The sequence below is a fragment of the Eublepharis macularius genome, chromosome 1, assembly GCF_028583425.1.
Source record: "Eublepharis macularius isolate TG4126 chromosome 1, MPM_Emac_v1.0, whole genome shotgun sequence".
NCBI lineage: Eukaryota > Metazoa > Chordata > Lepidosauria > Squamata > Eublepharidae > Eublepharis > Eublepharis macularius.
This window is the reverse complement of record NC_072790.1, coordinates 169,953,959-169,974,329: the sequence shown is the minus strand read 5'-3', so window position 1 is coordinate 169,974,329 and position 20,371 is coordinate 169,953,959. Positions and strand designations below refer to the sequence as shown.

General features: G+C 43.6%; 1 protein-coding gene across 1 annotated transcript in view; it reads left to right on the top strand.

Annotated features, from left to right (window-relative positions):
- MDGA1 (MAM domain containing glycosylphosphatidylinositol anchor 1) overlaps nt 1–20,371 on the top strand; it is a 397,523-nt gene that overhangs the window by 231,897 nt on the left and 145,255 nt on the right. The window contains exon 9 of the mRNA XM_054993181.1: nt 8,499–8,768. Coding sequence (XP_054849156.1) covers nt 8,499–8,768 — 270 coding nt within the window. The remainder of the gene's footprint in view (nt 1–8,498; nt 8,769–20,371) is intronic.

Genomic DNA, 20,371 nt, shown 5'->3' with positions numbered 1-20,371 from the left:
AGATCTGTGTCAGAAAAAAAGGAAGAAGGAACTTCCAGGAAGAATTCCAAGTTAGCACAGTTCTATAGTTTAGTCAGAAGAAACTAGGGGATGAAATTAGCAAGATTTCTGCATTGTTACAGTAGCACAAATTCTAAATAGGTTTTTTAAAAAGAAAAAAATGAGTAATGAAGGAATGGAACAGTGAAGAGCTGAAACATGGCATTACCCAACTAGATCCTTTGATGCTGTGGAAAGGGTTCTGGACTCCCCCTCCCCTCCCCACCAGTCTCTGGAAACTAAAAAAAGCCCAAGTTCAGCTCATGCAAAATCAGATTGTAACTACTTTGCAGACTAAAAAACTACTATTTCTGTCCTAATTGCTGAATAGAGAACTTAAGAGAAGCCATGTTGGATCAGGCTAATGGCCCATCCAGTCCAACACTCTGTGTCACATAGTGGCCAAAAAAACCAGGTGTCATCAGGAGGCCTGCCAGTGGGGAAGGGACACTAGAAGCCCTCCCACTGATTGCCCCCCCAAACGCCAAGAATACAGAGCATCACTGCCCTAGACAGAGAGTTCCATCTATACCTTGTGGCTAATAGCCACTGATGGATCTCTGCTCCATATGTCTATCCAATCCCCTCTTGAAGCTGTCTATGCTTGAAGCTGCCACCACCTCATGTGGCAGTGAATTCGATGTGTTAATCACTCTTTAGGTAAAGAAATACTACTTTTTATCCGTTCTAACTGGACTGTTCAGCAATTTCATTGAGTGCCCTCGAGTTTTTGTATTGTGAGAAAGGGAGAAAAATACTCCCAACTCCAAATCATTAATGAACAAGTTAAAAAGCACCGGACCCAATACTGAGCCCTGCGGTACCCCACTGCTTACCACCCTCCACTGTGAATATTGCTCATTTATACTCACTCTCTGTTTCCTATTCATTAGCCAGTTTATGATCCACGAGAGGACTTGTCCTTTTATCCCATGACTATTGAGCTTACTTTGATGAGGAACTTTATCAAAAGCTTTCTGGAAGTCCAGGTAGACAACATCTATTGGTTCCCCCTTGTCCACGTTTGTTCACTCCCTCAAAGAACTCTAACAGGTTCGTGAGACAAGATCTTCCCTTAGAGAACCCATGCTGAGTCTTCCTCAATAGCTTTTGTTCATCAATGTGCCTACTAATTCTTTCTTTAATAACGGTTTCCACCAAGTTAACCGGTATTGATGTTAGACTGACTGGCCTGTAATTTCCCGGATCTCCTCTGGAACTCTTTTTAAAGATGTAGGTGACATTAGCTACCTTCCAGTCCTCAGGAATGGAGGCAAATGTTAATGAAAGGTTACATATCTTTGTCAGGAGAAACACAAGTTCACATTTGAGTTCTTTCAGAACTCTTGGATGTATGACCTCCGGGCCTGGTGATTTGTTAGTTTTTAAATTGTCTATATGGTCTTTATGTTTTTTGCGATGTGTTCCTCATAGTCCCTTTTTGCCTGCCTGATCACAGACTTGAATTTTCTTTGCCACAGCCTGTGTTCCCTTTTATATATCTCACTCCAACTAGCTTTCTACTTTTTAAAGGAAACCTCCTTACCTTTTATAGCTTCCTTTACTTTGTTTGTTAACCATGCAGGCCTTTTTTTATACCTATTTGTGTCTTTCCTAACCTGTGGTATATATTTTATCTGAGCTTCTAGGGTTGTAGTTTTAAATAGTCTCCAAGCTTCCCCAAGGGTTTTGACCCTTTTGACCTTTCCTTTCAGTTTCTTCTTCACATGCCCCCTCATCTCAGAGAAGTTACCCCTATTAAAGTTAAAAGTGGTTGTGTTGGTCTTTTGGGGCAACTCCCTATTTATGCAAATACTGAACTCAAGAACATTATGGTCACTGTTCCCAAGCGGTGCAACCACTTTTACATCTCTCACCAGATCTTGGGCATTACTTAGGACCAAGTCCAGGATCACCTCTCTCCTGGTAGGTTCTGCAACCATCTGCTCCATAGCACACAGTCATTGAGAGTGTCTAGAAACTCAGTCTCTTTCTCCTGACTTGAACACATGTTGACCCAATCAATGTGTGGGTAATTGAAATCACCTATTACTACACAGTTATTTCGTCTAGCCGCTATCCTTATTTCTTTCATCATGTTATAATCATCCTCTATCTTTTGATCCGGTGGGCGATGATAAACTCCTAGAGCTAAGTTTCCTTTTGGACCCATTATTTTAATCCATAGCATTTCCAGAAGTAAATTTAATTCTCTTACCTTCTCAATCTTACTGGACTGTATACCCTCTATGACATACAGAGCCACCCCACCTCCAACCCTTCCCTTCCTATCCTTACGATATAATTTATATCCAGGAATTGCCGTATCCCACAGGATTTCCTCATTCCACCAAGTTTTTGTAATGCCCACAATGTCTATGTTTCCCCCCAACACTAAGCATTCCAACTCCCCTATTTTACCTCGGACACTTCTTGCATTCGTATATAAACATCTATAATTTCCCAGGCACGTTCGGCCTTCAACCTTCTTCCTGCTGCCTCGAGACCTTGTCAGGCAGTCCATATTGTTTGTCACCATCTCAGTGGACAACTCTAGTCCATTTCCCTGTCGAAAAGTAACAGCTAACCCTTCATCTTTTTGAGATGAACCATCCCGAACCAGAGACATTTCATCTCCTGTTGGCCTTCCCCTAAGATGCAGTTTAAAAACTGTTCTGCCACCTTTTTGATTTTAAGCACCAGCAGCCCAGTTCCTTCTCGGGACAAGTGGAGACCATCTCTTTTGTACGGTTCCCACTTGTCCAAAAAGCATCCCAGTGCTTCACAAACTTGAACCTTTCCTCCCCACACCATCGTCTCATCCATGCATTGAGACTCCTAAACTGAGCCTGTCTCTGGCCCAGTTCGTGGAACAGGAGAAGGCTACCTTGGAGGTCCTGGCCTTGAGTTTCCTGCCTAGCTGCCTAAATTTTTCCTCCAGGACCTCACACTTGCATTTCCCCACATCGTTGGTACCAACATGTACCATGACCACTGGCTCCGCCCCAGCACTGTCTACTAACTTATCTAGAACCCAAGTGATGTCCGCTACCTTCGCACCAGGCAGGCAAGTCACCATACGGTCAGTACGTGGGTTTGCTACCCAGCTGTCTACCCGCCTAAGGATCGAATCACCAACTACCAAGAGCCCTCCTCGCTCCCTGCCCAGGGATGGTTCCTTGGTGCAAAAGGATACCCATTCACCAACTGAAGAAGAGGTCCCTCCTGAGCGCATAGTCCTCTTATCCTCAGCACGGTGCCCTGTCTTCTCTCGACCCTCATGCTCCCTGGCAGCGGAGGGGCAGCCATTCTGAGTGGGACATATCTAACAAGTCCCCAAGAGTCTTCTCCATATGTCTGACTGTGTCTGCTTCTCCAGGTCAGCCACCTCAGCCTCAAGGGTGCGAACTCGCTCCCTGAGAACCAGGAACTCCTTGCACCAAGCACACCCCCAAGACTTCTGCCCAGTGGGCAGATAGTCGTAGATGTGACACTCAGTACAAAACACTGGATAGCCCCCAACCCCCTGCTGGCATACTACCTTCATAATTTCTCTTTTAAAAAAATTACTTCTTATTATTTTTTTATATAAATATATATGTATATGTTCCCCTTTTAATACCCTATGTACTTATGTGGTCTCCTTGTGGAAAGTTTACTTACCTTATTGGAAGCACTAGGAAACTAGGCCTTTGTCCCTTGGTTTCTCACTCCTCAGACTTCCTCCTTCCACGTGTAGCAACTCAGCCAGTTCGCTCTAGCAGCTCCCTTTCCTGCTCCTTCCCAGAGCCCAGATGGCTGTGATGTCCCCCCCCCCCTTTTAAAATATGAATAGGATTCAGTTGTTGTGACTGGAACTTCAGTACAATGCTTTAAAGACTCAGAGCCACACAAAAAACTGTCAGAAGGGATTTGCCTACTTAATGCCTACGCCTGGCCTTTGTCAAAGTCATGTAGAAACCGATATATATGACTAGAGTTCCAATCCAGATGACTAGGAATGAATTGGGGGGGGGGGGGTCAGGAATGGCCACAGATGCATTCTCGTAGTAGCACATCTATCTAAATGTGTTCTCAGCATGTAGACTTTTTAGGTTGCAATTTAGGTAAAGTTAATCCAAGAAAAGTGTGTGTGTGAAAGTAGAAATTAATTTGAATTTTTAGGAACCAAAACTTCATTTTTGGACCTAGTAAAAAAACTAAAATTATAATTCCTAGGTACCAGCATCTAATTTCTAGGTGTTTTGGCTATCAGGCTGTCTGCATTTTGTCTAGCTTTGATATAAAACACCCATAGATGCTCTCAGCAGGAATTTGTTTGCTTTGTGCAAAGCGAGGTTTCTGCCTTGCCAGCAGCTCAAGTAAAAATAGACTTTAAAATGGGTATTAGAAGTCGGCCATGCTCCAGTGACCCTTATGTTTCTAAGCATCATCTCTGTTGAAGAATAAATTCAGAACCAGCCGATCTTGTAGAGCTGGGAAAGTGAAAGGTTACTCAAGGCACAGGGCTACATGTCTCGCACTTGACAATTCTTGCCCTTGTTTGCTTGGCTCTTGCCCTTATTGCCATATGCTTAGTGTTACTTTTCCTGAAATAGATCGTGTGTGTGTGTGTGTGTTCCTGTTGCCTAATTCTCAGGTTTGCGAGGTGAAAAAGTGATGCATGAATTCTCACAAGGTGCAAGACTGAGTGGTGGAGAAACAATGGCCACACCAGAAGGCAGAAAAAACGAAAAAGAAAAAAAGAAAAACCAGGTGCAAGGCAAAAGGAAAACCTGGGAAGCCACACATAAGTTTAGTTCATCATTTTATTTGTTCCTGGAGAGCCTGTGAATGATTATAGTTTGTGTCAACAGCAAAATTGTTTTGTTTCTGAGGCGAACTGCTCTGCCCTCTGTTTTTGAAGTTGCAGAATATTAACAAGTCTGAGGGAAGAGCAAAGCATTGTTTGCTGAAAGCTTTCCGCTGCTCTGACCTCTTCACCTCTTTCATAATGCCACTTGCCACATTAGTGGGTTTTATGGTTTAATTCATGAACTGGAGAAGACAAGTAAGAAGAATCAATGACGCTTGAACAGTAAAAAAGCTTATGTGTAGGGTTCCGTATCTCAGCTTCAGAACATCCAGGCAGCGTAATTTGCGAATTATGCACATTATTAGTGAAAGAGCAAACTGAACAAACTACAGTATTCTCACTTTATGTAAAATCTGATGGATGCTTTAACTATGAAAAATGAAATCCTGTCCTCAAGTCAGAGTTGACTTATGGTGACCCCTGGTGGGGTTTTATGGCAAGAGTCTAACAGAAGTGGTTTACCATTGCCTGCCTCTGCAACCCTGGTGTTCATTGGAGATCTCTCATCCACCAAGGCCAACCCTACTTAAATTTCTGAGATCTAATGAGATCAGGCTCTCCTGGGCCATCCAGGTCAGGGTATGCTTTAACAAAGCACCTGCCAAATTTTAGGGAAGGAAGGTCCAGCAAGGAGGTCTGTGTGTCTGACCATTTCCCACTGTCAGGGAAGACAGAATTCTCACATTCATCCAGCTAATTTTCTGGTGTTTGAGATGGGGGGCAGTCACAGAACCACCTTTTTGAAGGCAGCTAGGCCCATCTATCTCTTGCCCTCTTTGGCAACAGCCACACTGGTCACCCTCCTGTTACATGACTCATTGGGGCCAGTTTATTTCAATGAGGCAACACTCTATTGCAGCATAGATACAGAGTCCTGTGGCATCTTAAAGACTAACACAGTTACTGTAGCATAAGCTTTCTTAGGCTTCAGCCCATTGCACCACAGGCATCACTGCATCAAAATCTTATGCTACAATACCTTTGTTAGTCTTTAAGGTGCTGCAAGACTTTTCTTTTAATCTTTCCTAATGTAAGGACCATTGAATTGTAGAACTAGAATACACCTGAGGGCCATCTAATCCAACTCCATGCCTTAAAGCAGGAACCTTCCACACACATACTTTCCCTCTTACAATATTGGTTACTGTTTGGGAGAAGAAGGTATGGACTGGACTTAGTTCATTCCCACTCCACTCTATCAAAGTGGGTTAGCCAGTATCACTCAACAAGTAGCTTGGACAGAACTACATATGCAAAACACCTATGGGGCAAATTGATTCCCCGTCCACATAGTAACATGCGCACAGAAGCTTGCTTGGAAAAATAATGATCAAATGACCAAAGATTAACAGTGCAATCCTAAACAGAGTTACCCCCTTCTAAATGCAGGGATTAGAAGGGTGTAACTCTGTTGGGGTGTCATTGCAAGTCTGTGTGTGTGTGTTAGTGTGTAAAATCCATACAGCGGACACAAACGTTGACTCTGGAGTATCCATTATTATTAGTAACTTTTTAACTAGAAAAACTGGAGAATGCTCTTTTGTAGTGCCTGTTTTAACAACAATAAAAACAAAAAATCATAGATTATTAGGAGATGCTTCCTTTTACAACCCATTGACTAGCAGATCCCTGGATGCCCCTTTGAAGGTGATTTTTGCTCTTCTTTTCTGAACACTATAATTGCATGAAATGTGAGACATTTGCCTGTTTTAAAAACCATCTCAGCTCTATAACAGCTCATTATTTTTACATTTTAGATTTTGTCACCTTTGTGGTTTCAATGAGTTCTTGCCCTTTGGAGGGAGCAGAGTTTAATTTATTGTAAAAAAATACATACAGAAACCCCTTTCTTTTTTTCTTCACCTCATACTAGGAATTCTGTCTCCCCCCCCGCCCCCATAGAGCTCTCTTTTTCATTCACATCAGCAGTGCAAGTAACAATGGGGGAGGTATTCATGGCACTAATAGTTTTGCCTGTTGCATTCCCTTTGCTACTCTGCTTTTAAAAGCATAAACGCATTGTTTGATGAAGTGATCTAATATAAGGATCCTGCTGGAGCTGACCAAATTTCCTTTCTTCTATGACCATTTTCCCAATTGTAGCCAGCCAGATGCTTCTGGAAAGTTCACAAGCAGGACACCAAAGCAACGGCCCCTTTAATTGTATCCCACCCCTTAATGGCATTCAAAATTTGGAGGTACATTTAGCAATCACGGCTAGTAGCCACTCACACGCACATTGATAGATCAAGATGGGTAGGCGTGTTTGTCTGTAGCAGTAGAAAAGAGCAAGAATCCAGTAGCATCTATAAGACTAACAAAATTTGCGGTAGGGTATGAGTTTTTGTGAGTTACAGCTCACTTCTTCAGATACTTCAGGTATCTGAAGAAGTGAGCTGTGACTCACAAAAGCTCATACCCTACCACAAATGTTGTCAGTCTTATAGATGCTGCTGGATTCTTGCTCTTTTCTACTGTCGCACACATATTGTTCATGAATTTTGTCTAACCACCTTTTAAGGTTACTGAAATATCTCTGTGACCTCAAATTCTCTTTCCTTTTCATACCAGCAGTTGAAAGGCCAACAATGTATATATGAGGAATGAGGGATATTTTTTGCCACAGTGTGCACCACTTTCCCACTTACTTATCCCATTAACCATTGTGCTGTCTATTCAACCCCTTTGAAGAATTCTCTTTAGAACACCTTGCAACTTCCATGGGTCTCTACTTCATCTACACAATGGGGTACAGGTCACCAGTGGCTGATACAGAAAAGACTCAGAAGTCAGCTGAGGATGTACAAATGGCACACTGAATGTGTTGGCAAACAGAAGCTGCTGTTTTTAGATTTCAGCTTTTAGGGTCATTAGCCCAGTGACTTATAAAACGCTTCTAATTAAAAATAGTAAGATGTGGAAAATGAAAATGTACAAATGTATGGTACATGAGATAGTAGCACTGGTTTCTCTATACTGAAACATAGGACCAAAACAGGTATTATAGAGATTATAAATCACTGCTTGGCTATAGAAGGTAAATTGTTCATGGAGCCACAATTTGGGTCTGGCTAATGTGTGGAAAGGAAACAGTGGGTTTAACCCTTCAAGCCTTTATCAGTTTTGCTAAATCAAAACCAGGCTTCCCACTTTGTTATTGGCCTTTTAGAGAAGGTAAGAAGGTTTTTAAAAGACACTTCAACGTACTTTGAAACTGCAAATCACAGCATAAGGAAACCAGTTCTGATCAGTTAAACTGAACAGGGCTTGAAAAGTTCAAGCCTTCCTAAGTAGCTCTGATCAAAAACTTGTGTCCTAAGTAGCTCTGATCAAAAACTCTGATCAAAAACTTGTGTAGCTCTGATCAAAAACTTCTATGCCTGAGCCCATAGAATAAGGTAGGATGCAAATACCAGTAACATTTATTTGTTTGTTTATATATTTGTTTACATTATAGTCTGCCTTTTTCACTGACACCCAAGGTGGATTACACAGTATAAGTCAATATAATCAGTAGGATGATAATAAGTGAAAGGACTAGGATTGAAACTGCACTGAGTACTACTGTTTCTGTTCATATATCCTTTTGTCATTTGTCCTGTAGTCCCCCCAGTGGTGGAGCCAGCGTCCCTAGATATCCGGCAAGCCTTGGGCCGCAGTGTCACCCTTCGCTGCTCCATGCTAAAGGGGAGTCCTATGAAAGTGGCTACAGCTGTCTGGAGAATCAATGGAAGTCTGCTGCCTGTGCCTCTTATAGAACAACAGGAATACTCTGAATATAAGGTGGACAACGTGAGCCGGGAGACTAGCGGCAACTATGAATGTAGCATCTCCAATGATGTTGGAGTGGCAACTTGCCTCTTCCAGGTATCTGGTAAGTCCTGCAAATAGCATCCAGCTCACTTTCGATTTAGTAGATTTCCACATGATTAAAGATGGTTGGTAAAATGGAAGTTGTGCTGGCATAAATAAAAACAGTGGGACTTGTAGAAAGTTTCTTCATACAAACAACTTTCCACACCAAACCACATCTGTGTGATTTCATGTGCAGTGGAGAGTACATTGCAGAATGAATGCAATCCTAGGTGTTTTAAATCATGTTAATTACTGTACTTTACAGTCCAGCCCACTTTTGCATTTGGAACCAACAAAAGACCCTACTGAACTATGATGACACTTTCGGCAAGCTGATATTAGATTTACTTTGTTCCTATGACTAACTAGGTTTATTTGGCTATTCATTTTGTCCCCAAATGGAATTGTGTCCATTTTAACTTATTGACATTCTAGAGTATAGGATTTTGTTCCTTTCTAACAAAAGAAAGCTACATTTGTTGACTGTACTTTTTTGCTGTTTCCTTGCTTATGATGGAGAGACACTAAAGCACAAAGAACAGTGAAGATAGCTGAAACTCAACCAAACCAGAATGCCTTGACAGGGTGCTTTAGGAAAAACATCTGGGAACCTAATTTCTGTAGTAGAATCAGATCTCTGCTAGCAAAGGTGGTGGCTTCATTAATTGTTTCAGTGGTTTCTAAGGGCATAACCACATGGTGACTTTGAAGGAGAGCCAAGACGTTTCTGCACTGTATCTCCAGTCCAGCAGTCCTCTCATCTCTGAGGCTTCATCTTCTTCTGATCCTTGCTGGACACTAGCAGTCCATAGTGAAGGCAGCAGTGATGTGCTGGAGACCAGAACTGCCTGTGCAGTCATGCAACTGGCCCACCTCAGGAAGAAGCTAGGAATTTTTTCATATACCTTGTTGATTTCTCCATTTCAATGCATATGGCAGTGGGAAAGTAAGCAGTTGCCTTAAAATAAATGAGTTGAAATCTTGATTTTGCCCTCTGTGCTCTATTGAAATTGCTCTTGGCACAGTTTTAAGTACCCTCTTAAGGACTTTTTATCAATCTTCATCCTTGCTGTCTAATGATTCTGACACTATCAAACATATTATCTTCCTCAACTCTCTTTTCTACTTTGCACTTCCAAAACATCTGCCTCTAGTTGTCTTTCCGTTATGTCTTCTTTATCTTTTTGGTAATTCTTCTTTATGTCTGCTGCTGACAACTGAGGCAGCACAGGACTTGGATTTCGTCCCCTGCTTTTCTGTCTTTACATGATTCCATTTGTGGCAATAGAGTCTGATCATTATGTTCTTCGGACAGTGCTCTGATTTATTTTTCTGTCCTTCCGCCCACCACTACTTCTTTTAACTAACAGTACAATCTTAAGCATAAATACTCATAAGTAAACCCCAATGAGTTCAATGGGGCTTACTCTCAGGTAAGCAGGCTTATGATTGCAGCCTTATTTCCAAAGAATTAGATGGTAAAGTGGTACCTTCTCCATTTGCATCCAGAATATCTGTGAGGACTGTTCACATTCGACATAATTCTGGCTGTAGATTTGGCCTTACTTTGAGAACTGGAACTTTGGATAGAGTAAAATGGTGTCTGGAAATGAGATAGAAGATATTGCAGGAAGAGGACAAATAACAGTTGTGTCCTACAATGATGTAGGGATGGGTAGGGAATTGAATGTTCAGAACTGTTCAGATAGCAACAGCATGACATCACTTCTGGGAAAACCCGGAAGTGACATCATACCTCTCTAGAAATCACTAGAAACTCTATAGCATTTCCAATGACTCCAAGATGGGGCTAACATTATTTCTGGGTTTCCCCTGGAACTGATGTCATGCTGTTGGCCAGGTGTCTCTTTCTTTCTTTCTTTCTTTCTTTCTTTCTTTCTTTCTTTCTTTCTTTCTTTCTTTCTTTCTTTCTTTCTTTCTTTCTTTCTTTCTTTCTTTCTTTCTTTCTTGTAGCTGCAGTAGAAAACAGGAGCTGAGGCAGGGAATCCCTGCCACCTCTGTGGGCCTGGCAACCCTGGTACAGAGGATTTTTTTAAGTGAGTGGGCAATCATTCTATTCTCCCACACAGAGACAGTCTGATATGGTATAGTCCAGCAATAGCTCCCTTATAAGTGCCCCCATCACATGTGTCATTCAGCCATTTGTAGTTTGCCATTTGAAATGGCTAGTCTATTCCCAGTACTTGTGAAATGCTACATTTGGAATGAGACTACAGCAAGCAAAAGTTGAAGCATCTGGTTGAGAATTCTGCAATGCATGGCAAAGGGCCCCAAACCTATCCAATGTGTTCCAAAGGAATAAGAAATCCCCCTCCAGCTGAGCATTTTCAGCTTTACGCCACAGGCCTCCTGCTTCAGGTCATGCAGCAGCTAGAAGGACCAAGGGTTCTGAAACACAAACCATTTATCAGGGTGGCACCCATTGCAACATGGAAATAAGCAGTCCAGTTGAAATCAGTAGGCCTGAAGTTTACTGGACTGTGGTCCCTGAACCAATGGCTTGGGGGCTTCAAAATGTACAGGAGCTGTTGCTTAAAAGAGTTCACTTAGTCAGCATCTGGCAGTGGATTGGAAACCCTGTTCTGGCCCTTGTTCTCTCTGTGAGAGGGCAGTCACCCATTTCTTTTTAAGCTCTGCATGTATATGGTGACATCTCACAGATGATCAAGCCTTTAGATTTGTCTGCTGTGTTCAATCAATATTAAGTAGCTCATGCAGCCTTTCCCAGTTGTCATTTCAGCTCTAGTGGCTGAGTCTTATTCTGTCACAATGTTTACATGCATGGAAGTCAAGGAACAGTCTTCGGAACCTCAATCCTTGCATATGTGTGTTAATATGCACACCGGAGAAACCTAGTTATCATGAAAGTATCTACATTAGAGACTCGAGTGGTAGGTAACTACCACTTCTCCTTGCCTCGGTCTTGCTCAGAATTAAGCTCTGGAAAAATAAACTGTTTGCCCTCCCCCCATGGCAAATACCTCAGTTTTGTCTGAGCCCTGTTACTGGAATGCTTCACACACATTTTGTAACCTCACCTCCTTTCTTCTAGCCTTTCTCCCCATCCCATCGTTAGTGAGGGTACTATTACAGAAGCTCTAAGATGATGGAAAAGGTTAGCCTGCTGGGCAAACAGACAAACATGAAAGTATCTACATTAGAGACTCGAGTGGTAGGTAACTACCACTTCTCCTTGCCTCGGTCTTGCTCAGAATTAAGCTCTGGAAAAATAAACTGTTTGCCCTCCCCCCATGGCAAATACCTCAGTTTTGTCTGAGCCCTGTTACTGGAATGCTTCACACACATTTTGTAACCTCACCTCCTTTCTTCTAGCCTTTCTCCCCATCCCATCGTTAGTGAGGGTACTATTACAGAAGCTCTAAGATGATGGAAAAGGTTAGCCTGCTGGGCAAACAGACAAACAGCTACCCAAACAGTAGAGAATCTCTCTCCCTGCTGCATCTCTTCCTCTTCCCTGGCATTTCAGATACTATTTTGGCTACATCCAAAGCACCATAACTTGATACATCCTGGGAAATTGCAGTCCTCAACCAGTCATTTATTTCCCACAGAGCTAGAGAAGGGAATGGTGAATAAGAGTAGTGGAGGGAAGAGAAAGAGGTAAGGTTGGTTCATATTCTTTTGGTTAGTATGAGACAAAGAGGAACCCTCCTTCTCTTCTTTCCACTACCTTCTTCCCTCACACTGGGCTGGATCCAACCATCCTCCAAAGAACCTTCCTCCAGCTTAAGGAGCCTTCCTCCAACTTAAACAACAGAAGAGTCACTTAAGTTGGAACAAGGCTCCTTAAACTGGAGAAAGGCTTCAATGTTTGCTCAGTGGAGTGGTAGGGTAGGGGTCAGATCCACCTCTCTTTCCATCATAGAGTGGAACTGAGGAGAATGTAATGCTTGTCTTTATATTGAAGAATATTCTGAATTTCCTGTCAGGGCTTGTCGCTGCTGCCGCTGGGCGGGGCACCAGCTGGGCCGGCCCTGACATCAGAGGGGTGCCAGGGATGCTGCAGGACCCTGCTCTGTGGAAGGATTGGCGGTATACTGCACCCAGACTCCCTCTCAGTCCACTCACTGGCGTGCTCAACCTGGCATGCTCACCCCGTGTCCTCCATCATCGCCTCCTCCCAGAACTCTCCTCCAAGCCTCCACTCTCTCACTGCTCTGCTCCACACCATCACTCCTTACACCAACCACCTCAGAGCTCTCCCCAGCCAGCCTTTATAGGGCCTTCTCTCACCGCCCCACCCTCCTTGCAGGTCCTGCCTGCCAGGCCACACCCCTCCCTGGCCTTCCAGCGTTGGCCTGGGCTGTCTCAAGCTGCTGCAGTTGGGGTAGCTGGCTGTTCTGCCTGGATCAGCAACAGCTGTGTCATGTAGGCTGGCTGCCAGGCTTCTCTGGCTGAGCTGATTACTGAAGGTAGGCCCAGCTGTGGCCCCTTGGCTGGCTGCCCAGCTCTTCCCACAGAATGCCTTCAGCAGCTTCACCTGGAGGGGCTTGGTTCTGAGCATCTCTTGAGCCAGGTTGCTGTCTTCAGGCAGAGGTTGAGGCTGGGGCATGGCTCTGAGCTGCTGTGGCTGCTTCTCATCTCTGCCAGGTAAGAGCTCTGTTTGGGCAGCTGCTGGGTCCCTATTCCCCCTGCTTTTGCCCTCTCCCTCTGTTCTGCTGAGCCCCCTATCGCCCCCCCCAGGAGGGTGGGTCTAGCTGGTGCCTCTCTGCCTCCTCTAGCCCTCTGAGGCCCTGGCCCTTTGCCCCTTTTCCTGGGTATAGGTGGGTTCTGACCCTGGTTGCTGGCTGGGGTGGCAGGGCTGCTGTCTCCCAGTTGCCTCCCTCCCAGCAAGTCCAGGGGCTGAGGCCCAGACCCCGGACATTTCCCATGTTTGTATTTCTAAGCAAAGGAATTGTGAGCTTAGCCAGCAGGATAGATCTGCAGAGCTTTCCATGAGAAATGAAATATACAATAACTTATGTACTAACCCATCCTACCTCTTATGGGTTGCTTTGGCTGTGGTACACATGTAATCTAGTGAACACCCATATTAGCTCCACATATACAGAAGAATTAATCCATGTGGGTTGAATCGGGTAGCTCAGTGACCATCTGTTTCTTCCTTCCTCTGCTCCAAAAGAGTTATGAAAAATGCTCCATGAGTGACTTAAATGTCCCAGAAGAAAATAGTAAAAGAACCAATATAGTTTTTTATAAAGTCACAGGAGATGGAATTCTCCATTTTGAGAATAAATTAATTTTAAAAATGGGATATTATGCAAGATAATTCTCATCTGTTATGATTTTACTTCTGAATCGGTTATGAAATTTGACTTCACAGTCAATACAAGTTGAATAAGCAACAATTAGTCTCCAAGGTGGTTCTCAATCTCTGGCACATGCAGAAACGCAAGTCGATAAAAATAATAAGAAAAAAAGGGCTCAGAAATACACATCAATATTACCATTCTGAGTTAATAAAAATAAACATTGAATCATTCCCATTTAATTATAGCTGAAAAGAATGGCTGAGCCAGTAATTGGAGTGGGATGAAGTGGAATGGAAAAAATAGGGGCACTTTGGGAATGAGGAATGGCAGTGTTTTGGGCTCCTTCCAGTTGTGTGGTTGCTCTAGCTTTTGGGCTGTCAAATCTTAGCAAACAAGAGATGCATGTAACAAAAGAAGTCTGTGTTTTGAGCAATCGGGTTGATTTGATGGAATAGTTCACTACAAAGGCAGACCATGGAATTGATTTTAATCTAACAAAAGTCTTCAATTTATTTGTTTCAAACTATCATTTCTTCAGATCTCAAAGCAGTAAATAAATATTGCTTCTTGGTTTCTCACGTTTGAGATGATTAACATTAATGTTGCCTATATTATTGAAGGCTGTTGTTTCAGACCGCAGTTAGATGCTGTAACTAAATTTACTCCCTGTTGTTTTCAACAGAATTTTCAGGAAGCTTCTTAGTTCCAGCCCCTGCCTATCCTTCTCAACCATCAAAGTTTATTCTGTACTCCCTTCGAGTTCTGCAACTCACGTTGAAGTCCTCTCAGACTCATTCTTAGACTCTGTTTCATATATGGGTGCATGACTTTCTTTCTTTCTTTCTTTCTTTCTTTCTTTCTTTCTTTCTTTCTTTCTTTCTTTCTTTCTTTCTTTCTTTCTTTCTTTCTTTCTTTCTTTCTTTCTTTCTTTCTGACAACCCCCCCTTCCCCCATACACAGTACTTCACGGAGATTTTAACATTCATGTTGATAGACCCTCTGACCCAGATACTTCCCATCTCTTTTCCTAACCTCCTCCTTTGATTTCCACCTTCAAAGTTCAGACTGTTGGCCCTCTGTAGTAACTGATTGACCATTATGTGAGACACAATGGGCACTATTTGGATTCAGCAGGACTCTTCTTACGTTCTAATGCTCTCAATTGTTTATTCTAGCTTTCATGGACTAGAGGAAGTAGGCTTGAGTCAATAAAAGCTTAAACTAAACTAAAAAATTATTAGCTAACCTATAAGGCTTTACAAGACCTTTATTTATTTTGGCTTGCAGATTCTAATACAACCACCCCTCTGGATTTTGTCACTTTTAGGCCCACCACACACTGCCTTTGGCACATTCTTGATCTGTTTTTTTTAACAAAGGACAACTCTGTCTCTGACCTCTCCACTGTGAAATACACTCTGTCTATCACCTTATCTCCTTTGATATTACACATAGCTGTCTTCACCCTGCTGTGCCTCTTGTTTCAGTTTGTGACCTACAGTTCATTAATTCTGTAGCCTTCTTGGAACCTTTATTTCCTCTTCTCTCACCTCTGCTTACACTGCTTTCAACAAATCCCTGTCCTTCCTGACACATTTGTCTCAGTCTACTTACAAATCTACTATCATAGAGTTGGAAAGGGTCTTACACGTCATCTAGTCCAACTCCCTGCTCAATGCAGGAACAGCCTGAAGCATCCCCATATTCATCCAGTCTGTAGATGCATCCAGCTGCTCCTTGAAGACAGCCAATGAGGGGGAATCTACCACACTCCTAGGCAGCTGATTCTACTGTTGAATTACTCTTAATGTGAAGAAGTTTTTCTTAATATCCAGCAACTACCTTCCCTTCTATAGTTTAAACCTATTGTTTCGAGTCCTACCCTCTGTTGCCAATAGGAACAGCTTCCTTCCTTCCCCTAAATGACAGTCTTGTATATACTTAAAGAGAGCAATCATGGCTCTCCTCAACATCCTGTTCTCCAAACTGAACATCCCCAGGGTCCCTTAATCTTTCCTGGTCTCCAGGCCACTGATCATCCTGGCTGCTCTCTTCTGCAACCACTCCAATTTTTCCACATCCTTTTTGAAATAAGGCCTCCAGAACTACACACAATACTCCAGGGGGGGCCTGACTAATGTGGTATATAGTGGGTCGGTGACATCCTGTGATTTGTCCCTCTTAGCCCCAGCCCTGGATCGTTCCCTCTCTCCATTATCTCTTTTCACTCTCTTGTGCAGCTAAACACCATTATTAATTCATCCTTTTCTCATCCTCCATCTATCTGGCTAAACAACACTAACCCCTGATCCACACCAATAGGAATTCTCTGTACCTGTTTTCCATCTTTGATACCATACTAAGGCCTGCTCCACTACCTCCATCCACTTAGCTCTTGACTCAGGACTGTCTCCTTCTTCAGTGATAAAATTTAGTCTGTCTGCTCTGACCTTTCTGTCATCACCACCACTTTTTGTCTGCACCAGATCTCCCTCTTCCTTCACCTCCTTTGGTCCTGTCCCCTTTCCTCTTTTTCTCACTTGATTAGTTGACCTCATCAAACCTTTCTACATCCTACCCCCTCCAAAATTCTGGCTTTCATTTCCATCACATAATCAATCTTCTTCTCTGCTTATCCTTCTTGACCTCTCTGTTATTTCACCCATTTGACTTTAGTCATGTTTTCCACAATTTGGTCCTCAGCTCTGTTACTTAATCCTTCCTTCAAGCAGTTTCATGTGGTGTTAGGGTTGCCAGCCCAGCACTGGCAACTGAAGAGAGAGTAGAGGAGCAGAGACAACGTTGTAGGACACCGCACTGTCACTTTCAGCTGCATAACTGGAAGTGACATCACTGCATTGCATGTTGAACTAGAGTACTCTAGAGACTGGATAAATTCCTTGAGCATAGCACAACATGGCAACATCACTCTCAGGCTCCTAGCTGGAAGTAACACTGTGGCATCATGCAATGCCATTTCCCTCCTTTCCCCTGTTGCTGCTCTAGAGCAGGAGCAGGAGATGAGGAGCGGTTCTTTCTCCAGCACCAGGAATTTGGTAACCCTAGGTGATGTACATGGTTCTCCCTTTCCACTTTTATACTCACAAATTCCTTTAAAGTAGGGTAGGCTGAGAGACTCTGACAAGTCCAAGGTCACCCAGAGAACTTTATAGCAGAGTGGGGATTTCTGTCTGGGTCTGCCAGATCCTAGTCCAGCATTGTAACCACTACACTATTCTGGCTTATCTAATAGCTCATTCAGTGTTTTTCACAAGAGAGAAATTCTTCTTCTGCCCTTGTGTGCTGTTCCCTCCCTCCGTTGGGGTCCCTAGGGACCAGTCCTTGGATGACTTCTTTCTGTCTGTTCCTGGATGACTTCATCAGATTGAGAGGTTTTTAGTGCTGCATCTGTTCTTGTAATGCCTAGCTTCTACCCCGAACTTTCTCCCTTCATCTAATCCTGCATCTCCAGTTGCTCATTTGATATTTTCCCTTGGATGTGTTGTCCACGTCTCAAATGTAATATGTCCCAGATTGAACTTCTCACCTTTCCTCCTGAGCCTTCCTCTCCTGCTAATACTTTTCATATCCATTGACACTGCAACCTTATAGGACTGGCACAAAGCCTTGGCTTTCTCTTTAACTCATGTCTCTCACTCACATTCCTTAGAGCTTCAGCTGACTTCTGGTTCACTCCTGGTCTTTACTTTCAAAGTTCTCTCTGGGCCAAGCTACAAGTTACATTCAAGTGTCATTCATCACTTGTAACTTGGCCCTGAGGCCACTTTCATATCTTCATACTCCCCTGCCTATGACCTTCACTTCCTCAGGTCCTCCAGCTTCACCAGTGTGAAGTTCACTTGCTTCCAGAACTCCACCCTTTCTCCCTTGCTTCCCAGTATGCCTGGAACTGCATCCAAAAACACTTGCATGAGAACACCCCTTCCCCCTCCCAAGGGTGGGGGCTGGAGATCTCCCAGAATTAGAACTGATCCCCAGATCAGTTGGCTGCTTTGGAGGGAGGACTCTGTGGCAATATACCCCACTGAGGTCCCTCCCAAGCTTCACCTCCAGATCTCCAACCTGGAATTGGCAACCCCACTCATAATTCACTTTTGGTACAACTTCTTAGCCACCCTCCTTCAGGACTGGCTTAAGGTTTTTCACTGTCACAAGTAGGCAGCTCCAGGCTGTATATGTCATAAAGGACTGCACAGCTTCAGGCTGTGCATGTCATGGGCACCTGCCACTTCCCCATCCCATGCCACTTGCAGCCGGGAAGAAAGTGAGACTGTTGGAACTCATCATCTTGCAGGGTGGCTGAGCTGCCAGTCAGGAACAATGGATGCTTGTCATTTCCCCAACCTGCAAGGCCAGGGGCAAGGACTTAGAAGGAAGACAAGTTCCAGCTCTGCTGCTTGGGCCACTGGAACTCAACTTGAAGGTGGACATGGTGCCATGGCAGGTGTGGGATGTGATAACAAGTCACACTCATTGCCTCCTGTATTTCCACTGCCCTCTTTTCAAACTGTGGAGCCCAAACAGGTGCCTGGTTTGCTTGTGTGATGAGCCAGCTCTGCCTACCCTAATAATACTTAGCTAAATCACATGTAACTGAAATAAACAGACTACCCCCCCACCCATTTCTCCCTATTTCCACCTCTCTCCTCTCCTTTTGCAGTCTCTCGTGTCAAATTTTAGATTGTTCATTCTTTAGGCACTGGCCAGTCTTGATCTGTAAAGTGCCCTGCACATTGATGGCATTGCAATGGGGTGGTTTTGCCTCCAGACCAGAAAGTTGAGGATCAGACCACACTGAGGCCCTGGAAGGACAGACAGGAGTTTAGGCCTGGCTCTGTGCAACAGACAGACATGCTGGTAGAGTGATTAGAGGGGCAGTACAGAACCAGGAAGACCCCCGTTCAGTTCTATGATGCTCTCTTGATCCTAGCTGTCTCGGTTAAGAGCCAAGGCATTACATTGGATCCAGCATTGCTGATGGAGGAACAAAGTGCAGCTGCAAAAAATTCTTTCAACTCAGTCTAGACTAGAAGATGACCCCCTACCTTGGCATGGCCAGTCTGGCCATCTGGATGCATGGCATGGTATCATTGAGACTTGGTTACTGTAATGTTCTCTACACAGATCTCCCTTTGAAGTCAGTTCAGAGGATCCAGTTGGTGCAGAACACCTCAGCTCAATTACTATCAGGAGCTAGGCAGAACAAGAATACTACTCCCATCCTGCAATCACTGCATTGGCTGCCCATTGAGTTACTGGGGTCAGTTCAAGATATTGGCTATCACATATAAAGCCCTTCATGGCTTTGGCTCCTCGTATCTGAAGGACTGCTTCTTTTCCTATGCTCCTCCTCTGCTGCTTGGCCCATCTGAACAATGTCTTCTTCAGGTGACATCCTGCAAATGGGCAAAATCAAAGGCTGCCTGTAATGTGCTCGCTCTCTGTAGTGGCCACGAACCTTATTGAACGGCCTTCCTGAAAATGCCAGGAAAGCAAGCTCCCACCCTCCTAGCTTTTGCAAACTGTGCAAAACTGAATTATTCAGGAGGGCTTTCTTATACAGGTCTGTGGTATAAGGAAATGATTCAGAGAAATACTTTAATACATGGATAGGGCCTGTATACTATTGTCTGTTGCTGTGTGTGCTCATACTGGATTGTTCTATGTTGCGTATGTCATGTCAATCTATGTTTTGTTTCAGCATTGTTTTTCATCTCTGTATCGGTTTTCTGCTTGATTTCTGCTTGTTTTATAATTTCTTTTATCCTTACCTTATTGTATTGTTTATTGAATGTCCCAGCTGTTGATCATATTGATTTATTATATTATGTAATCTGCCTTCATTTTCGGCGAGAAAGGCAGATTATAAGTGACATAAATAAATAAATGATAAAATATTTCACCTGTATATTGTCGAAGGCTTTCATGGCTGGAGAACGATGGTTGTTGTGGATTTTCTGGGCTGTATCGCCATGGTCTTGGCATTGTAGTTCCTGATGTTTTGCCAGCAGCTGTGACTGGCATCTTCAGAGGTGTAGCACCGAAAGACAGGGATCTCTCAGTGTCAAACTGTGGAGAAGATGTTCTCCAACATCTTCTCCACAGCTTGACACTGAGACATCTCTGTCTTTCGGTGTTCTCCAACATCTTCTCCACAGCTTGACACTGAGAGATCTCTGTCTTTTGGTGCTACACCTCTGAAGATGCCAGTCACAGCTGCTGGCAAAACATCAGGAACTACAATGCCAAGACCATGGTGATACAGCCCGGAAAATCCACAACAACCATATTTCACCTGTGTTTCTTA